This window comes from Chiloscyllium punctatum, chromosome 38, assembly GCF_047496795.1.
Source record: "Chiloscyllium punctatum isolate Juve2018m chromosome 38, sChiPun1.3, whole genome shotgun sequence".
In the NCBI taxonomy this organism is placed as follows: domain Eukaryota; kingdom Metazoa; phylum Chordata; class Chondrichthyes; order Orectolobiformes; family Hemiscylliidae; genus Chiloscyllium; species Chiloscyllium punctatum.
In genome coordinates, this window is record NC_092776.1 from 64,628,256 (window position 1) to 64,643,973 (window position 15,718).

The 15,718-nt window shown below is 44.0% G+C and overlaps 2 protein-coding genes across 16 annotated transcripts in view; one reads left to right on the forward strand and one right to left on the reverse strand.

Annotated features, from left to right (window-relative positions):
• Positions 1-15,718, forward strand: part of LOC140463685 (uncharacterized) — a 140,903-nt gene that overhangs the window by 76,013 nt on the left and 49,172 nt on the right. The window lies entirely within an intron of this gene.
• The window catches only part of LOC140463684 (NACHT, LRR and PYD domains-containing protein 3-like), a 34,732-nt gene that overhangs the window by 6,263 nt on the left and 12,751 nt on the right, over positions 1-15,718 (reverse strand). Inside the window, exons 3-7 of the mRNA XM_072558034.1 lie at positions 10,028-10,194; positions 9,580-9,751; positions 9,413-9,478; positions 6,620-8,360; positions 4,483-4,569 (exon numbers count right to left, since the gene is read on the reverse strand). Of these exons, the coding sequence (XP_072414135.1) occupies positions 4,483-4,569; positions 6,620-8,360; positions 9,413-9,478; positions 9,580-9,751; positions 10,028-10,194 (2,233 nt within the window). The remainder of the gene's footprint in view (positions 1-4,482; positions 4,570-6,619; positions 8,361-9,412; positions 9,479-9,579; positions 9,752-10,027; positions 10,195-15,718) is intronic.

The following is a 15,718-nucleotide window of genomic DNA, read 5'->3' on the forward strand; positions in this document are numbered from 1 at the left end:
ACCTTAAATTTATGTCCCCTTGTAACACTCTGTTGCACCCGGGGAAAAAGTTTCTGACTGTCTACTCTATCTATTCCTCTGATCATCTTATAAACCTCTATCACGTCACCCCTCATCCTTCGCCGTTCCAACGAGAAAAGGCCGAGAACTCTCAACCTATCCTCGTACGACCTATTCTCCATTCCAGGCAACATCCTGGTAAATCTTCTCTGCACCCTCTCCAAAGCTTCCACATCTTTCCTAACGTGAGGCGACCAGAACTGCACAGAGTACTCCAAATGTAGCCTAACCAAAGTCCTGTACAGCTGCAACATCACTTCACGACTCTTGAATTCAATCCCTCTGCTAATGAACGATAATACACCATAGGCCTTCTTACAAACTTTACCCACCTGAGTGGCAACTTTCAAAGGTCTATGTACATAGACCCCAAGATCCCTCTGTTCCTCCACCTGACTAAGAACCCTACCATTAACCCTGTATTCTGCATTCTTATTTGTTCTTCCAAAATGGACAACCTCACACTTGGCAGGGTTGAACTCCATCTGCCACTCCTCAGCCCAGCTCTGCATCATATCTAAGTCCCTTTGCAAACGACAACAGCCCTCCTCACTGTCCACAACTCCACCTATCTTCGTATCATCTGCAAATTTACTGACCCACCCTTCGACTCCCTCATCCAAGTCATTAATAAAAATTACAAACAGCAGAGGACCCAGAACTGATCCCTGCGGATCTCCACTTGTAACTGGACTCCAGGCTGAATATTTACCATCTACTACCACTCTCTGACTTCGAACGGTTGGCCAGTTTTCTATCCAATTGGCCAAATTTCCCTCTATCCCATGCCTCCTGACTTTCCGCATAAGCCTACCATGGGGAACCTTATCAAATGCCTTACTAAAATCCATGTACACTACATCCACTGCTCTACCCTCCTCCACATGCTTGGTCGCCTCCTCAAAGAATTCAATAAGACTTATAAGGCAAGACCTACCCCTCACAAATCCGTGCTGGCTGTCCCTAATCAAGCAGTGTCTTTCCAGATACTCATAATCCTATCCCTCAGTACCCTGTCCATTACTTTGCCTACCACCGAAGTAAGACTAACTGACCACTATTCCAGAATCTGATTAGGGAGAGCCCAAAGGCGTTTTACTCATACGTGAGGAATAAGAGAATGCTAAGGGAGAAGATAGAGCTGATCAGGGAAAAGCAGAGGGAACTTGTGCATGGAGTCGTACCGGAGGATTGGAAGGAGGCGACTGTTGTTCCACTTTTCAAGAAGGGTAATAGGGAAATCCATGGCAATTACAGACCAGTCAGTCTTACATCTGTGGTCAGCAAAGTTGGCAAAGCATTGTGTGATTAAAGGCAGTCAGCATTGCTCTGTGAGGGGCAGGTCATGCCTCACAAATGTTATTGAGTTCCTTGAGGAGGTGTTAAGAAAGGTCGATGACTGTAGAGCCGTGGATGTGGTGTATATGGATTTCAGCAAGGCATTTGATATGGTTCCCCATGGTAGGCTCATTCATAAAGTCAGGAAGTATGGGATACAGGGAGATTTGGCTATCTGGATTCAGAATTGGCTGGCTGACAGAAGGCAGAGAGTGATTGTAGATGGAAAATATTCTGCCTGGAGGACAGTGTTGAATGGGGTCCCGCAGGGCTGTGTTCTTGGGCCTCTGCTCTTTGTAGTTTTATAAATGACTTGGATGAGGAGGTTGAGGGGTGGGTTTGTAAATTTGCAGATGACACAAAGGTTGGAGGTGTCATCGATAGTATAGGGGTTACTGCAGGCTGCAGGCGACATAGACAGGATGCAGAGCTGGGCTGAGAAATGGCAGATGGAGTTCAACCTGGATACATGCGAATTGATGCATTTTGGAAGGTTGAAATCGAATGCTGAATATAGGATTAAATACAAGATTCTTGTCAGAGTGGAGGAACAGAGGGATCTGAGTGTGCAAGTGCATAGCTCCCTCAAAGTTGCCACCCAAGTGGATTGGGTTGTTAAGAAAGCATATAGTGTTTTGGCTTTCATTAACAGGGGTATCGAGTTTAAGAGCCACGAGGTTTTGCTGCAGCTCTACAAGTCCGTAGTGAGACCACACTTGGAATATTGTGTTCAGTTCTGGTCGCCCTACAATAGGAAATATACAAAGGCTTTGGAGAGGGTGCAAAGAAGGTTTACCAGGATGCTGCCTGGAACGGATGGCTTGCCATATGAAGAAAGGTTGAATAAGTTCAAACTTTTCTCTCTGAAAAGAAGGAGGAAGAGAGGAGACCTGACCGAGGTGTACAAATTGATATGAGGAATAGATAAAGTCAATAGCCAGAGACTTTTCCCCAGGGCTGAATTGACTGGTACGCGAAGTCATAGTTTGAATATATTAGGAGGAAGGTATAAAGGAGACATCAGAGGTAGGTTCTTTACGCAGAAAGTTGTGAATGCATGGAATGCATTGCCAGTTGAGGTGGTGGAAGCGAAGTCATTGGGAAAATTTAAGCGACTGCAGGACATGCAATGGATAGCATTGAGTTGAGGGATGTGTAGGTTAAGTTAGTATATTTTACATTAGGATTAAGTCTCGGCACAACATCATGGGCCTAAGGGCCTGTTCTGTGCTGTATTTTTCTATGTTCTATGTACCTTCATCCACATGCTTGGTCACTTTCTCAAAAAGCTCAATGAGGTTTGTGAGACATGACCTGCCCTTGACAAAACCATGTTGACTATCTGCAATCAAATTGTTACTTGCTAGATGATTATAAATCTTATCTCTTATAATCATTTCCAAAACCTTTCCTATAACAGAAATAAGGCTCACTGTTCTATGATTACCTGGGTGTTCTCTACTGCCCTTCTTGAACAAGGGCACAACATTTGCAATCCTCCAGTCCTCTGGTACTAAATCTGTAGACAATGACGACTCAAATATCAAAGGGTCTGCTATCTCCTCCCCAGCTTTCCTGAGAATCCTCGGATAAATCCCATCTGGCCCAGGGGACTTGTCTGCTTTCACTCCTTCTAGAATTGATAACACCTGTTTGTAACTAACTTCGATCCTTTCTAGTTTATTTTAACTTTTATAGAAACTGTTGATGAGGAGGAAGCCGGGAGTGGTTTAATCTGTTTCCAAACCTCAAGCAAGGGAAGAGGTTGAGAATGTGGGCCTTTCATGTTGACTTCCGTGTGAGCATTGAACCCTCGCTGTTAACATTGCGTAGTATTTCAAACCAGCGTCCATTAAGATAGCTCTAGCCTTCTGTAGTATCTGAGGAAACACCTTGATTTCTTCTGTTATCAGAAGTGATGTGCCACTTGTTGGTGTTGAAGAATATGTTGAAGGGACCATGGATTTTTGGGAGGTGGTGCTCTGAATTTGTGGAATATTGATATGATCAAAGAAAGTTTTTTTTTGTTCATCCGCTTTTAGACCAAAGCTTAATAGATAATAATAGACAATAGGTGCAGGAGTAGGCCATTCTGCCCTTCGAGCCTGCATCACCATTCAATTTGATCATGGCTGATCATCCTTAATCAGTATCCTGTTCCTGCCTTATCTCCATAACCCTTGATTCCACAATCCTTGAGAGCTCTATCCAACTCTTTCTTAAATGAATCCAGAGACTGGGCCTCCACTGCCCTCTGGGGCAGCGCATTCCACACAGCCACCACTCTCTGGGTAAAGAAGTTTCTCCTCATCTCTGTCCTAAATGGTCTACCCCGTATTTTTAAGCTGTGTCCTCTGGTTTGGCACTCACCCATCAGCGGAAACATGTTTCCTACCTCCAGAGTGTCCAATCCTTTAATAATCTTATATGTCTCAATCATATCCCCTCTCAGTCTTCTAAACTCAAAGGTATACAAGCTCCAGTCTTTCAGTATAAGGTAATCCCGCCATTCCAGGAATTGACCTCGTGAACCTACGCTGCACTCCCTCAATAGCCAGAATGTCTTTTCTCAAATAAGCTTACTTCTGTTTTTTTTTGCAGATTAAATGTAATATAGTGGCAATTTATCACATTTGGCTAGATGTTAGGAACCCTGAACAAAAGTAGAAATTGTTGGAAAAGCTCAGCAAATCCAGTAGCATCTGTGGAGAGAAATCGGAGACACTTTTTCAAATGGAGTAACGTTTCTTCATAACTGTCCTGAAGAAGGGTTACTCAACCTGAAAGGTTCACTCTGATTACTCTCCGATGCTGCCAGACATGCGGAGCATTTCCAGCAATTTCTGGTTTTGTTTCTGGTTTACAGCACCTTCAGTTCTTTCGGCTTTCATTTAAGTTAGAAACCATGATTTGTAGTCAGATCTTTTTTGTGCTCACTTTAGAAGACAGTTGGTAAGTTTTACCAATGGTAGTTAATATTCTGAATGCAAAATCTGGAAATAATGCTGTTTGTTCAGCCGGGCATCCCTCTATTTTGTAAGTTAATATACATGGGGGTACCCAATACTCATACTTCATACTCACTCCAGAATTTGGATTTTGCAATCTGGTCTTCTGATACAGCCAGCAAGTTCTTTCATGCCTGCGTCTGTAAGATTGTTGGAAAGCAGTCTAAACGTGAAAAATAAATTGAAAGAAAAAGTATTCACTACTGTGATAACATTGATGTATGAAAATATCAAGAAAATGGATTAATATCAAAACAATGCAGATTGTAGCATTCTAATGTAACGTCTGCTGATAGTTTGAAGAAAATGATGATCTTCAGCAGACTACATTTGCATTATGGAACTGTGGAAATACGATTATACTCTCAACAAGTTTTATCCTTCACTCTAAAAAATTGGGAACATGATTGGATTGGGAGACTTTCTCATGCTCTGCAAAAATATGTTCTGTGGCAAAATTTGCCAAAGATACGTGGGTGGCACGGTGACACAGTGGTTAGCACTGCTGCCTCACAGTGCCAGAGACCTGGGTTCAATTCCCGCCTCAGGTGACTCTCTGTGTGGAGTTTGCACATTCTCCCCGTGTCTGTGTGGGTTTCCTCCGGGTGCTCCGGTTTCCTTCCACAGTCCAAAAATGTGCAGGTTAGGCCATGCTAAATTGCCCGTAGTGTTAGGTGAATGGGTAAATGTAGGAGAATGGGTCTGGGTGGGTTGCGGGTCGGTGTGGACTTGTTGGGCTGAAGGGCCTGTTTCCACACTGTAAGTAATCTATTCTACTCTAATCATACATAAACACATATGAGGACAATGGAGTAATGGCCTGATTGCTGTGGGGTTTTGAGGGAAGCATTTTAAGGAATGTCCTAACAGAAGCGTCGTTCAGTAACTTATGAAGGAATTCAGGAATTTGTCACTGACATATCTTGGCCTTATGAAATTCCAGGTTACACAGGAGGCAGAAATGGTGATAATTTGTCCTAGAGACTGTTTTTATGAACTTCTGAAGAATTCTTTAAATACCATATTCATGAATGTGGCGGAAGCAAGCAAAGCATATCTGCGTTCCTGTTACTAGGAACTTTCTATGGCTGGTATAAAATTTCAGCCACAAGCCACATGATGACAATGTATCAAAAGTGTGATAATTTTTTCAAACTGAATTATATCTGTACTTTGTGCTTGAGAGTCAAAAAATGGATCAGAATAATTCAAAACATTGAAACAAATCAAAAGATAAAAATGTTAATTAATTACTCATTGTTCAAGCAGACATTTACGAATCTGGACAGGATGAGGTATAATTGGCCAGAGATAGCAAAAAAATCCAGCACTGAAAAATTTGCTTTATGTTTACTTCAAAAATAGTCTGTATATAGAATAATTTGGAGATGCCGGAATTGGACTGGGGTGTGCAAAGTTAAAAATTGCACAACACCAGGTTATAGTCCAACAGATTTATTTGGAAACAAACACAAGGACCAAAAAGGACAGAAGAAAACTGTAATTCTGCAAGTACAAATTCACCCAACAAATGTGTTTGTGTGCTTGTGGGTGTGTGTGACGGGGGAGGGGGATGGTGCTCATGAGTGTCTGTGAGAGACACTCTCTCACCCACATGCACACATACACATATAAGTTTGTGGGGTGAATCTGTACTTGCAGAATTACATTTTACTTTGCTCAAAAACTGCATGAATCCATCTAAGATTCTGTAAATCTGTTTTTTAGATTAGAATCAGTCTGACCATTGTGGCACAGACAATCTCGTATAGGGCAGCTCACATCTTCAATGCATTATCTGGATCGACATGACACCAATTGTTAAAGTTCACTTGAGAATGTAACTTTTTTAAAAGTTTTGCCATTTATATATGAAAGAACTGAAACCAACATGGTCATTCTAGAATGTGTGAGACGAAACAAACAATCCAGGTCTTTTTCGTTATGTAATTTCAGTTACATCACACTGTAATCGTTTTGCTATAAATTCTGTGTCTTACAATCTTATACTCCACAATCACCTGATGAAGGAGCAGTGCTCTGAAAGCTAGTACTTCCAAATACAGTATATCTGTTGGACTACAACCTGGTGTTGTGTGATTTTTAAATTTGTATACAGAGTGCTTTTACGTCATGAGGAAATGCGTGCATGCTTGTTTTGCATTGACTGACACGTGAAATGTCAGTCCAGTTTGAGCACTCTGCAACCATACCTGAGTACTTTACACTTGTGTAGAATGCGAGAGAGCCGCTGAAGCCCTTCAGCTTGAATGTAACAATAATTAAGATCAAGTTCCTCTATGAAGTCACAGAGATCCAAAACAGTGGCGAGCACAAAACAGTCCACTGGGGTTAGCCGTAATGCCTCTGATTCTTCGATGCAGCCCAAGTTAATTTTTAGCCTGCATTCTCCTGTGAACCGCATTAGTTTATCCTGCGACTCAAACACATAGTGGAAAATGTTCATGAGTTTTCTTCTGTCCTTTTTGGTCCTCGTGTTTGTGAACTGGGTTTTCACTGTTCGTGTCAACCAAACCTTTACTTGGCAAGGGACTTCTTGTTGGAAATCACCCAAGAAATGTGCCAGTTGTTGGGTTGTGCTCGGCGTGGAAAGGCCTACGAGGAAACGGAGAAAAATGTCAAACCGCCCATCACCCTGGTGCTCAGCTTCCTCCAGCAGCTTGTGCACATTTTGAGGAGCTCTTTCCAAATAGGGTGAGAGTGCAGCCAGATATTCTTGAATGGTGAGGTGGATGAAAGTGTATACAGCACTTGTTGTGGAGTAGTCTTTTTCCAGAATTTCCATCATGAAACCAGAGATGAACTTTGAAGGTTTGAGTTTGTATTGATGAAAATGATTCTGATTGAATACAATCTCATTCCTTGAGACTCCCTCAAAAGCCATCTTCCCAGTTTTTAGTAACACATCACGGGCGTTGTTCACTTCCCGGGTGTGGTTGTTTAAAATGTTGTAAATATGATTTGTGAAGAGCTGGGTTATGGTTGTTGGGAGATGATTTTCGAATTCAAGATTTGAAAAGCTGGGAACCAATGAAGAGCAGAGGATCCAGCAATAGGCAGGATTGTAGCACATAGTGTACAGGATGTCGTTCTGTTGGATCTTCTGGAACACGTCTTCAGCAAGAGTCACATTTCCATAGAATTTCCTGAAATATTCTCTTCTCTCCTCGGCGAAGAAACCCAAAATTTCAGCCCATAGGTTAATGTCAGCCCTTTCCAATGAATCAAGTGCATGTGGACGGCTTGTCACCAATACCGAGCAGTTCATTAAAAGCTTCCCTTGTACCAGACATCGAACAATGTCGACGAGATCACAGTGAGATTCTGGATCGATGCAGTCTTGTTCTCCTTTGCTCCTTTTCTTCCAGTCACTGAAATCAATGTTGAATTTGAACTCATCCAAACCATCAAAGATGAATAGTAGGTTCTCTGGATGTTCCCACAGATGCTGGATCAGTCCTTCAAAATGAGAATAAGAAGACAACAGCAATGCTTTCAGGCTCGTTCTGCCACTGATATCATTCAAGTCTCGGAACTTAAAGTGAAAGACAAAGCTGAATTGGGCATACATTTGTCCAATTGCCCAATCATGGATGATTTTCTGTACCATTGTGGTTTTTCCAATGCCCGCTACTCCGCTTACCACTGTGGTGCCACCGAGACTACTCTTCCCAAAACAACCTCTGAGCAGCTGATGAATGCGGATTTTCTCCAGTTCCTCCCGAACCAATTTCTTCTGCCAGTCCTCATGGTCTCTGCCTCTGGCCCACAACTCATGCTCCAGAAGTCTCCGCTCACGGACATTAGCAATGACTATCAACTCAGTGTAGCGGTCAGATAGAGAGAATGTCTTGAGCACATTTCTTTGAATGTTGCTAACCAGCAGTTTCTCATTTTGTGAACGAAGATACTCTCGATGAATCTCCTGAATGTCTTTCATAGCAATGTTGAAAAAAAGTCTAGTTAATATCGCAATAAAGTAGTAACATTGAGAACCATTGATTATAATGACTTCACAGTTGATTATTTATCACAGTTTATTATTAACTGCTGTGTTGCAGTTAAATATGTGTTACATGTTGAGCATAACAGATGTGAGAGTTCGGATGTTCGACATTCAGGCTGGAAATGTGACCAAATCATCTAAAAAAGCATTACAAATCAATACACAAGGAGCATTTCTTTGCAGCATGTACCATCATTTCGATGAGATATTAAAATACAATCATTTTCTGATCTTCTGAGCATAATTTCTTTCAGACACACTCAGATGCCAAGGGATAAACTTGCAGCATAGGCCACTTGGGAAACTGTTAAGTCAGTATATCTTTCACTTATAGCTGGAAAAGAGTCTTTCCACCTCATTAGAAGAAGAAAAATATTGGCCGAAACAAATGAGTTCTCTGCAAGTGGCTTTAGGCTTTTTAAGGATGGAAATTGTACTTTGAAAGAACAAACTCAGTTTTAGATTCCTTGCTTATTCTTGGAGGGTTGTGGAGATGTAATGGCTCTCTTCTGAATGCATACTTTCTGACTTTCTGAAAATGTGTTTATTTTTATTATTAATAGATTATCTGCTGTTGTTACATCTAGATAGTAAGCCTTCTAAGATTTTCTTTTTCTATGGTCTATTTTTTCACAGGTTTGCAACATCACCAAGAATGTAGGTAGACTGAGCAGCATAATGAAACTGATGACAAACATGGAATTTGGATCTATTTTTTAAAAAAAAATCACTCAACTCCTCAAAAAAGAGCCATGAACACAGTTATGAATTTTGCATTCATGCTGATGGTTGCGCAACTTGACGTTATTTCTGGGATTACCATTTCAATTGCCCAAACCAAAGTTCAGATTGTGTTTTCCTCTCTCAATTTATTTAATTCAAGTTATTTGGAAAAAAAGAATGAAACCAGCTCCTTCCATTATTTGTTCTCATTTTTAAAAATCTATTTTCCAAGTATTTTCAGGAATGCCATGCTTACCTTTTAGATAACTGGATAGCTTTGATTCCATGGTTTGGAGCGTTGTCTCCCTTGGTAAATTCGTACCTGTAATGATTTTTCTCATTATTAATTTTTAATCAAAATCTGGGAAAATAGAAATATTACGCAGTATTGAGCAATACATGAAAACACTTATTGAACGTGACCTTTCTCGTAGATTTCATTCAGTATGTTCTTCAGTTTGAGTTTGACGTCCCCGAATTTCACAAAAATAGTCCACAGAGTTCTCCCAGTCTCAGCACCATGCTCCATGACAATGGTGAAAAGCTGTCTGGAAGCTTCTGCTCTGTTTCCTTTCTGTGTAAGCTCCCTAATACTCTGCGAGCAAACCGACATAAAAGCTGTTTATCACTTCCTTTTCTCTTGTGTGAATAAGTAAGCATTCTGCACCTTTGATCAGTATTTTTAAATTGCTTTTCAGATAATCCTGCATCAGTTATTTAAGTTTGCATTTCTGCATTATGTACAACGGTTTTGACTAGACTATAGGTGAGACGCACGTTCATGTTGTCTAATTGGAGAATCATAACTGCACTTTCAACCATCCTAAAGGAATTTTGAACCTGAGCTCTCTTAATAAAATGATCAGCCTACCTGATGCTCCATGTCAGTGAACATATTTTCACGTTGCAATCCTGCACTGACAATTTCCACAAATTCCTCAATTGCTTCTTCCAAACGCTGGCGGTAGAACTTCGTAATGGTGCACAATTGACGGTCACTGTAACTTGTCAATATTTCTCTTTTTAAGGGACTAATATCTAAAGACATAAAATAAGGGAGGAGAATGGCAAGAGATGTTTAAAATGATTGGATTCTGAAAACATTAAAACGTATGCTTAGATCCTCAGAAATATGAACAGCTTTAGGAGCTCAAAAGTTCTGGTAATATCTCGAGCAACAGAGTTGCCATTCCAATATAATGTTTCGTTGGAATTCTTTCCTCAGTTGTTCTTGTGTTGTCTTAGTTCTACTAGAGGAGAAAGTGAGGACTGCAGATGCTGGAGATCAGAGCTGAAAATGTGTTGTTGGAAAAGTGCAGCAGGTCAGGCAGCATCCAAGGAGCAGGAGAATCGACGTTTCAGGCATGAGCCCTTCTTCAGAAATGAGGAAAGTGTGCCCAGCAGGCTAAGATAAAAGGTAGGGAGGAGGGACTTGGGGGAGGGGCGTTGGAAATGCGATAGGTGGAAGGAGGTGAAGGTGAGGGTGATAGGCTGGCGTGGGGGTGGGGGGCGGAGAGGTCAGGAAGAAGTTTGCAGGTGAGGAAGGTGGTGCTGAGTTCGAGGGTTGGGACTGAGGCAAGGTGGGGGGAGGGGAAATGAGGAAACTGGAGAGATCTGAGTTCATCCCTTGTGGTTGGAGGGTTCCTAGGCGGAAGATGAGGCACTCTTCCTCCAGCCGTCGTGTTGCTATGGTCTGGCGATGGAGGAGTCCAAGGACCTGCATGTCCTTGGTGGAGTGGGAGGGGGAGTTGAAGTGTTGAGCCACGGGGTGGTTGGGTTGGTTGGTCCGGGTGTCCCAGAGGTGTTCTCTGAAGCGTTCCGCAAGTAGGCGGCCTGTCTCCCAAATATAGAGGAAGCCACATCGGGTGCAACGGATGCAGTAAATGATGTGTGTGGAGGTGCAGGTGAATTTGTGGCAGATATGGAAGGATCCCTTGGGGCCTTGGAGGGAAGTAAAGGGGGAGGTGTGGGCGCAAGTTTTGCATTTCTTGCGGTTGCAGAGGAAGGTGCCGAGAGTGGAGGTTGGGTTGGTGGGGGGTGTGGACCTGACAAGGGAGTCACGGAGGGAGTGGTCTTTCTGGAGCGCTGATAGGGAAGGGGAGGGAAATATATCCCTGGTGGTGGGGTCTGTTTGGAGGTGGCGGAAATGACAACGGATGATACGAATTATATGGAGGTTGCTGGGGTGGTAGGTGAGGACCAGTGGGGTTCTGTCCTGGTGACGATTGGAGGGGCGGGGCACGAGGATGGAGGAGCAGGAAGTAGAGGAGATGCAATGGAGAGCATCGTCGATCACGTCTGGGGGGAAATTGCAGTCTTTCAAGAAGGAGGCCATCTGGGTTTTACGGTATTGGAACTGGTCCTCCTGGGAGCAGATGCGGCGGAGACGAAGGAATTGGGAACATATTCCAATACCGTATAACCCAGATGGCCTCCTTCTTCAAAGACCGCAATTTCCCTCCAGACATGATTGACGATGCTCTCCACCGCATCTCCTCCACTTCCCGCTCCTCCGCCCTTGAGCCCCGCCCCTCCAATCGCCACCAGGACAGAACCCTTGCTTGTTTGTTTCTTTAGATCTACTTTTTAAAGTTTCTCTTTTAGAGGGATGGCAGCGAAGGCAGTGCACTGTTCCTCTTGCAACATGTATGAGGTGAGGGAAGCCATTAGTGTCCCTCCTGATTACCCTTGCAAGAAGTGCACCCATCTCCAGCTCCTCCAAGACAGTGTTAGGGAACTGGAGCTGGAGTTGGATGAACTGCGGATCATTTGGGAGGCAGAGGTGGTCATAGATCAGAGCTTTAGGGAAGTAGTTACTCCGAAAGTTATAGAGAGATGGGTGACAGTGAGGGGGAGTGGGAGGAAGCAGCCAGTGCAGGGACCCCCTGCAGTCATTCCCCTCAAAAACAAGTATACCATTTTGGATACTTGTGGGGGGATGACTTACCAGGGGTAAGCAACGAAATTCGGGCCTCTGGCACGGAGCCTGTCCCCGTTGCTCAGAAGGGTTGGGTGGTGAAAGGTAGAGCGATAGTTATTGGGGACTCAATAGTGAGGGGCACAGATAGGCGGTTTTGTGGGGGCGAAAGAGACTCACGATTGGTATGTTGCCTCCCAGGTGCAAGGGTACGTGATGTCTCTGATCGTATTTTCCGGGTCCTCAAGGGGGAGGGGGAGCAGCCCCAGATCGTGGTCCACGTTGGCACCAACGACATAGGTAGGAAGAGGGGTGAGGATGTTAGACAGGCTTTCAGGGAGCTAGGTTGGAAGCTCAGAGCTAGAACGAAAAGAGTCGTTGTCTCTGGTTTGTTACCAGTGCCACGTGATAGAGAGTCGAGGAATAGGGAGAGAGAAGAGTTAAATGCGTGGCTACAGGGATGGTGCAGGAGGGAGGGATTCCGGATTCTGGACAATTGGGGTTCTTTCTGGGTAAGGTGGGACCTCTATAAACAGGATGGTCTACACCTGAACCTGAGGGGCACCAGTATCCTTGGGGGGAGGTTTGCTAGTGCTCTTTGGGAGAGTTTAAACTAACTCTGCAGGGGCAGGGGAACCTGGACTGTAGCTTTAGGGAACAGGACCTTGAGTGTAGGGAGGTTAGGAATATGGCATCGATCTCGAAGGAGGGTGCCTGTAAACAGGAAGGTGGCTTGAAGTGTGTATACTTCAATGCCAGAAGTATAAGAAATAAGGTAGGTGAGCTTGCAGCATGGGTTGGTACCTGGGACTTCGATGTTGTGGCCATTACAGAGACGTGGGTAGAATAGGGACAGGAATGGCTGTTGCAGGTTCCAGGGTTTAAATGTTTTAGTAGGGTCAGAGATGGGGGTAAAAGAGGGGGAGGTGTGGCATTGCTTGTCAAGCATAGTATTACAGCAGTAGAAAGGGTGATGGAGGAAGACTTGCTATCTGAGGTAGTGTGGGCGGAGGTTAGAAATAGGAAAGGTGAGGTCACTCTGTTAGGAGCTTTCTACAGGCCTCCTAATAGTCCGAGAGAAGTAGAGGAAAGTATTGCGAGGATGATTCAGGAGAAGAGTGAAAGTAGCAGGGTGGTTGTTATGGGGGACTTTAACTTCCCAGATATTGACTGGGAAAGCTATAGCTCGAGTTCGTTAGATGTGTCGGTGTTTGTCCAATGTGTGCAGGAGGGTTTCCTGACACAATATGTAGACAGGCCAACAAGAGGTGAGGCTATACTGGATTTGGTTCTAGGTAATGAACCAGGCCAGGTGTTAGACTTGGAGGTAGGTGAGCACTTCGGGGGTAGTGACCACAACTCGGTGACTTTTACTCTAGTGATGGAGAGGGATAAGTGTGCACTGCAGGGCAACAGTTATAGCTGGGGGCAGGGAAATTATGATGCGGTGAGGCATGACTTAGGATGCGTGGATTGGAAAAATAGGCTTCAAGGGAAGAACACAAATGATATGTGGAGATTGTTCAAGGAACAGCTAATGGGTGTCCTTGATAAGTATGTACCAGTCAGGCAGGGAGTAAAGGGTCTTGTGAGGGAGCCGTGGTTTAATAAGGAATTGGAATCCCTTGTGAAAGGGAAGAGGGCGGCCTATGTAAAGATGAGGCGTGAATGTTCAGTTGGGGCGATTGAGAGTTATAAGGTAGCCAGGAAGGATCTAAAGAGAGAGCTAAGAGCAGCGAGAAGGGGACATGAAAAGTCCTTAGTTGGTAGGATTAGGGAAAACCCAAAGGCTTTCTATAGGTATGTCAGGAATAAAAGGATGGCTAGGGTAGGTATCGGTCCAGTCAAGGATAGTAGTGGGAAGTTGTGTGTGGAGGCAGAGGAGATTGGTGAGACACTAAATCAATACTTTTCGTCAGTATTCACTCAGGAACAGGACACTGTTGCTGATGTGAATATTGAGTCACAAGTGATTAGAATGGATGGCCTTGAGGTACGTAGGGAAGAGGTCTGGGGAATACTGGAAAGGATGAAAATAGATAAGTCCCCTGGGCCTGATGGCATTTATCCTAGGATCCTCTGGGAAGCTAGGGAGGAGATAGCGGAGCCATTGGCCTTGATTTTTATGTCGTCGTTGTCTACGGGAATAGTGCCAGAAGACTGGAGGATAGCGAATGTGGTCCCCTTGTTCAAGAAGGGGAGCAGGGATAGCCTGAGTAACTATCGGCCAGTGAGTCTCACTTCTATTGTGGGCAAAGTCTTAGAGAGAATTGTAAGGGATAGGATTTATGAACATCTGGATAGGAATAATGTGATCAAGGATAGTCAGCATGGTTTTGTGAAGGGCAGGTCGTGCCTCACAAACCTTATTGAATTATTTGAGAAGGTGACCAAGGAAGTGGACGAGGGTAAAGCAGTAGATGTGGTGTATATGGATTTTAGCAATGCGTTCGTTAAGGTACCCCATGGCAGGCTAATGCAAAAACTACGGAGGTATGGCATTGAGGGTGCATTAGAAGTTTGGATTAGGAATTGGCTGGCTGGAAGGAGACAGAGGGTAGTAGTTGATGGTATAGGTTCATCTTGGAGCGGTGTTCCACAAGGATCTGTTTTGGGACCATTGCTGTTTGTCATTTTTATAAATGACCTGGAGGAGGGGCTTGAAGGCTGGGTGAGCAAGTTTGCGGATGACACGAAAGTTGGTGGAGTTGTGGACAGCGAAGAAGGATGTGGCAGGTTACAGCGCGACATAGATAAGTTGCAGAGCTGGGCAGTAAGGTGGCAAATGGAATTCAATGTAGCTAAGTGTGAAGTCATTCACTTTGGTAGGAGTAACAAGAAGATGGATTACTGGGCTAATGGTAGACTACTTGGTAGTGTGGATGAGCAGAGGGATCTTGGTGTCCATGTACACAGATCTTTGAAAGTTGCCACCCAGGTAAATAGTGCTGTGAAGAAGGCATATGGTGTACTGGGCTTTATTGGTAGAGGAATTGAGTTCCGGAGTCCTGAGGTCATGTTGCAGTTGTATAAGACTCTGGTGCGGCCTCATCTGGAGTATTGTGTGCAGTAGTTTTGGTCGCCATACTATAGAAAGGATGTGGAGGCATTGGAACGAGTGCAGAGGAGGTTTACCAGGATGTTGCCTGTCATGGTAGGAAGGTCGTATGAGGAAAGGCTGAGGCACTTGGGGCTGTTCTCATTGGAGAAAAGAAGGTTTAGGGGAGATTTGATAGAGGTGTACAAGATGATTAGGGGTTTAGATAGGGTTGACAGTGAGAACCTTTTTCTGTGTATGGAGTCAGCTGTTACTAGGGTACACAGCTTTAAATTAAGGGGTGGTAGGTATAGGACAGATGTTAGGGGTAGATTTTTTACTCAGCGGGTTGTGAGTTCATGGAATGCCCTGCCAGTAGCAGTGGTGGACTCTCCCTCTTTATGGTCATTTAAGCAGGCATTGGACAAGCATATGGAGGTTATTGGGCTAGTGTAGGTTAGGTAGGCTTCGGTCGGCGCAACATCGAGGGCCAAAGGGCCTGTACTGCACTGTATTTTTCTATGTTCTATGTTAACCCCACTTGTCCTCACCTACCACCCCACCAACCTCCATATACATCATATCATCTGTCGTTAGTTCTGCCATCT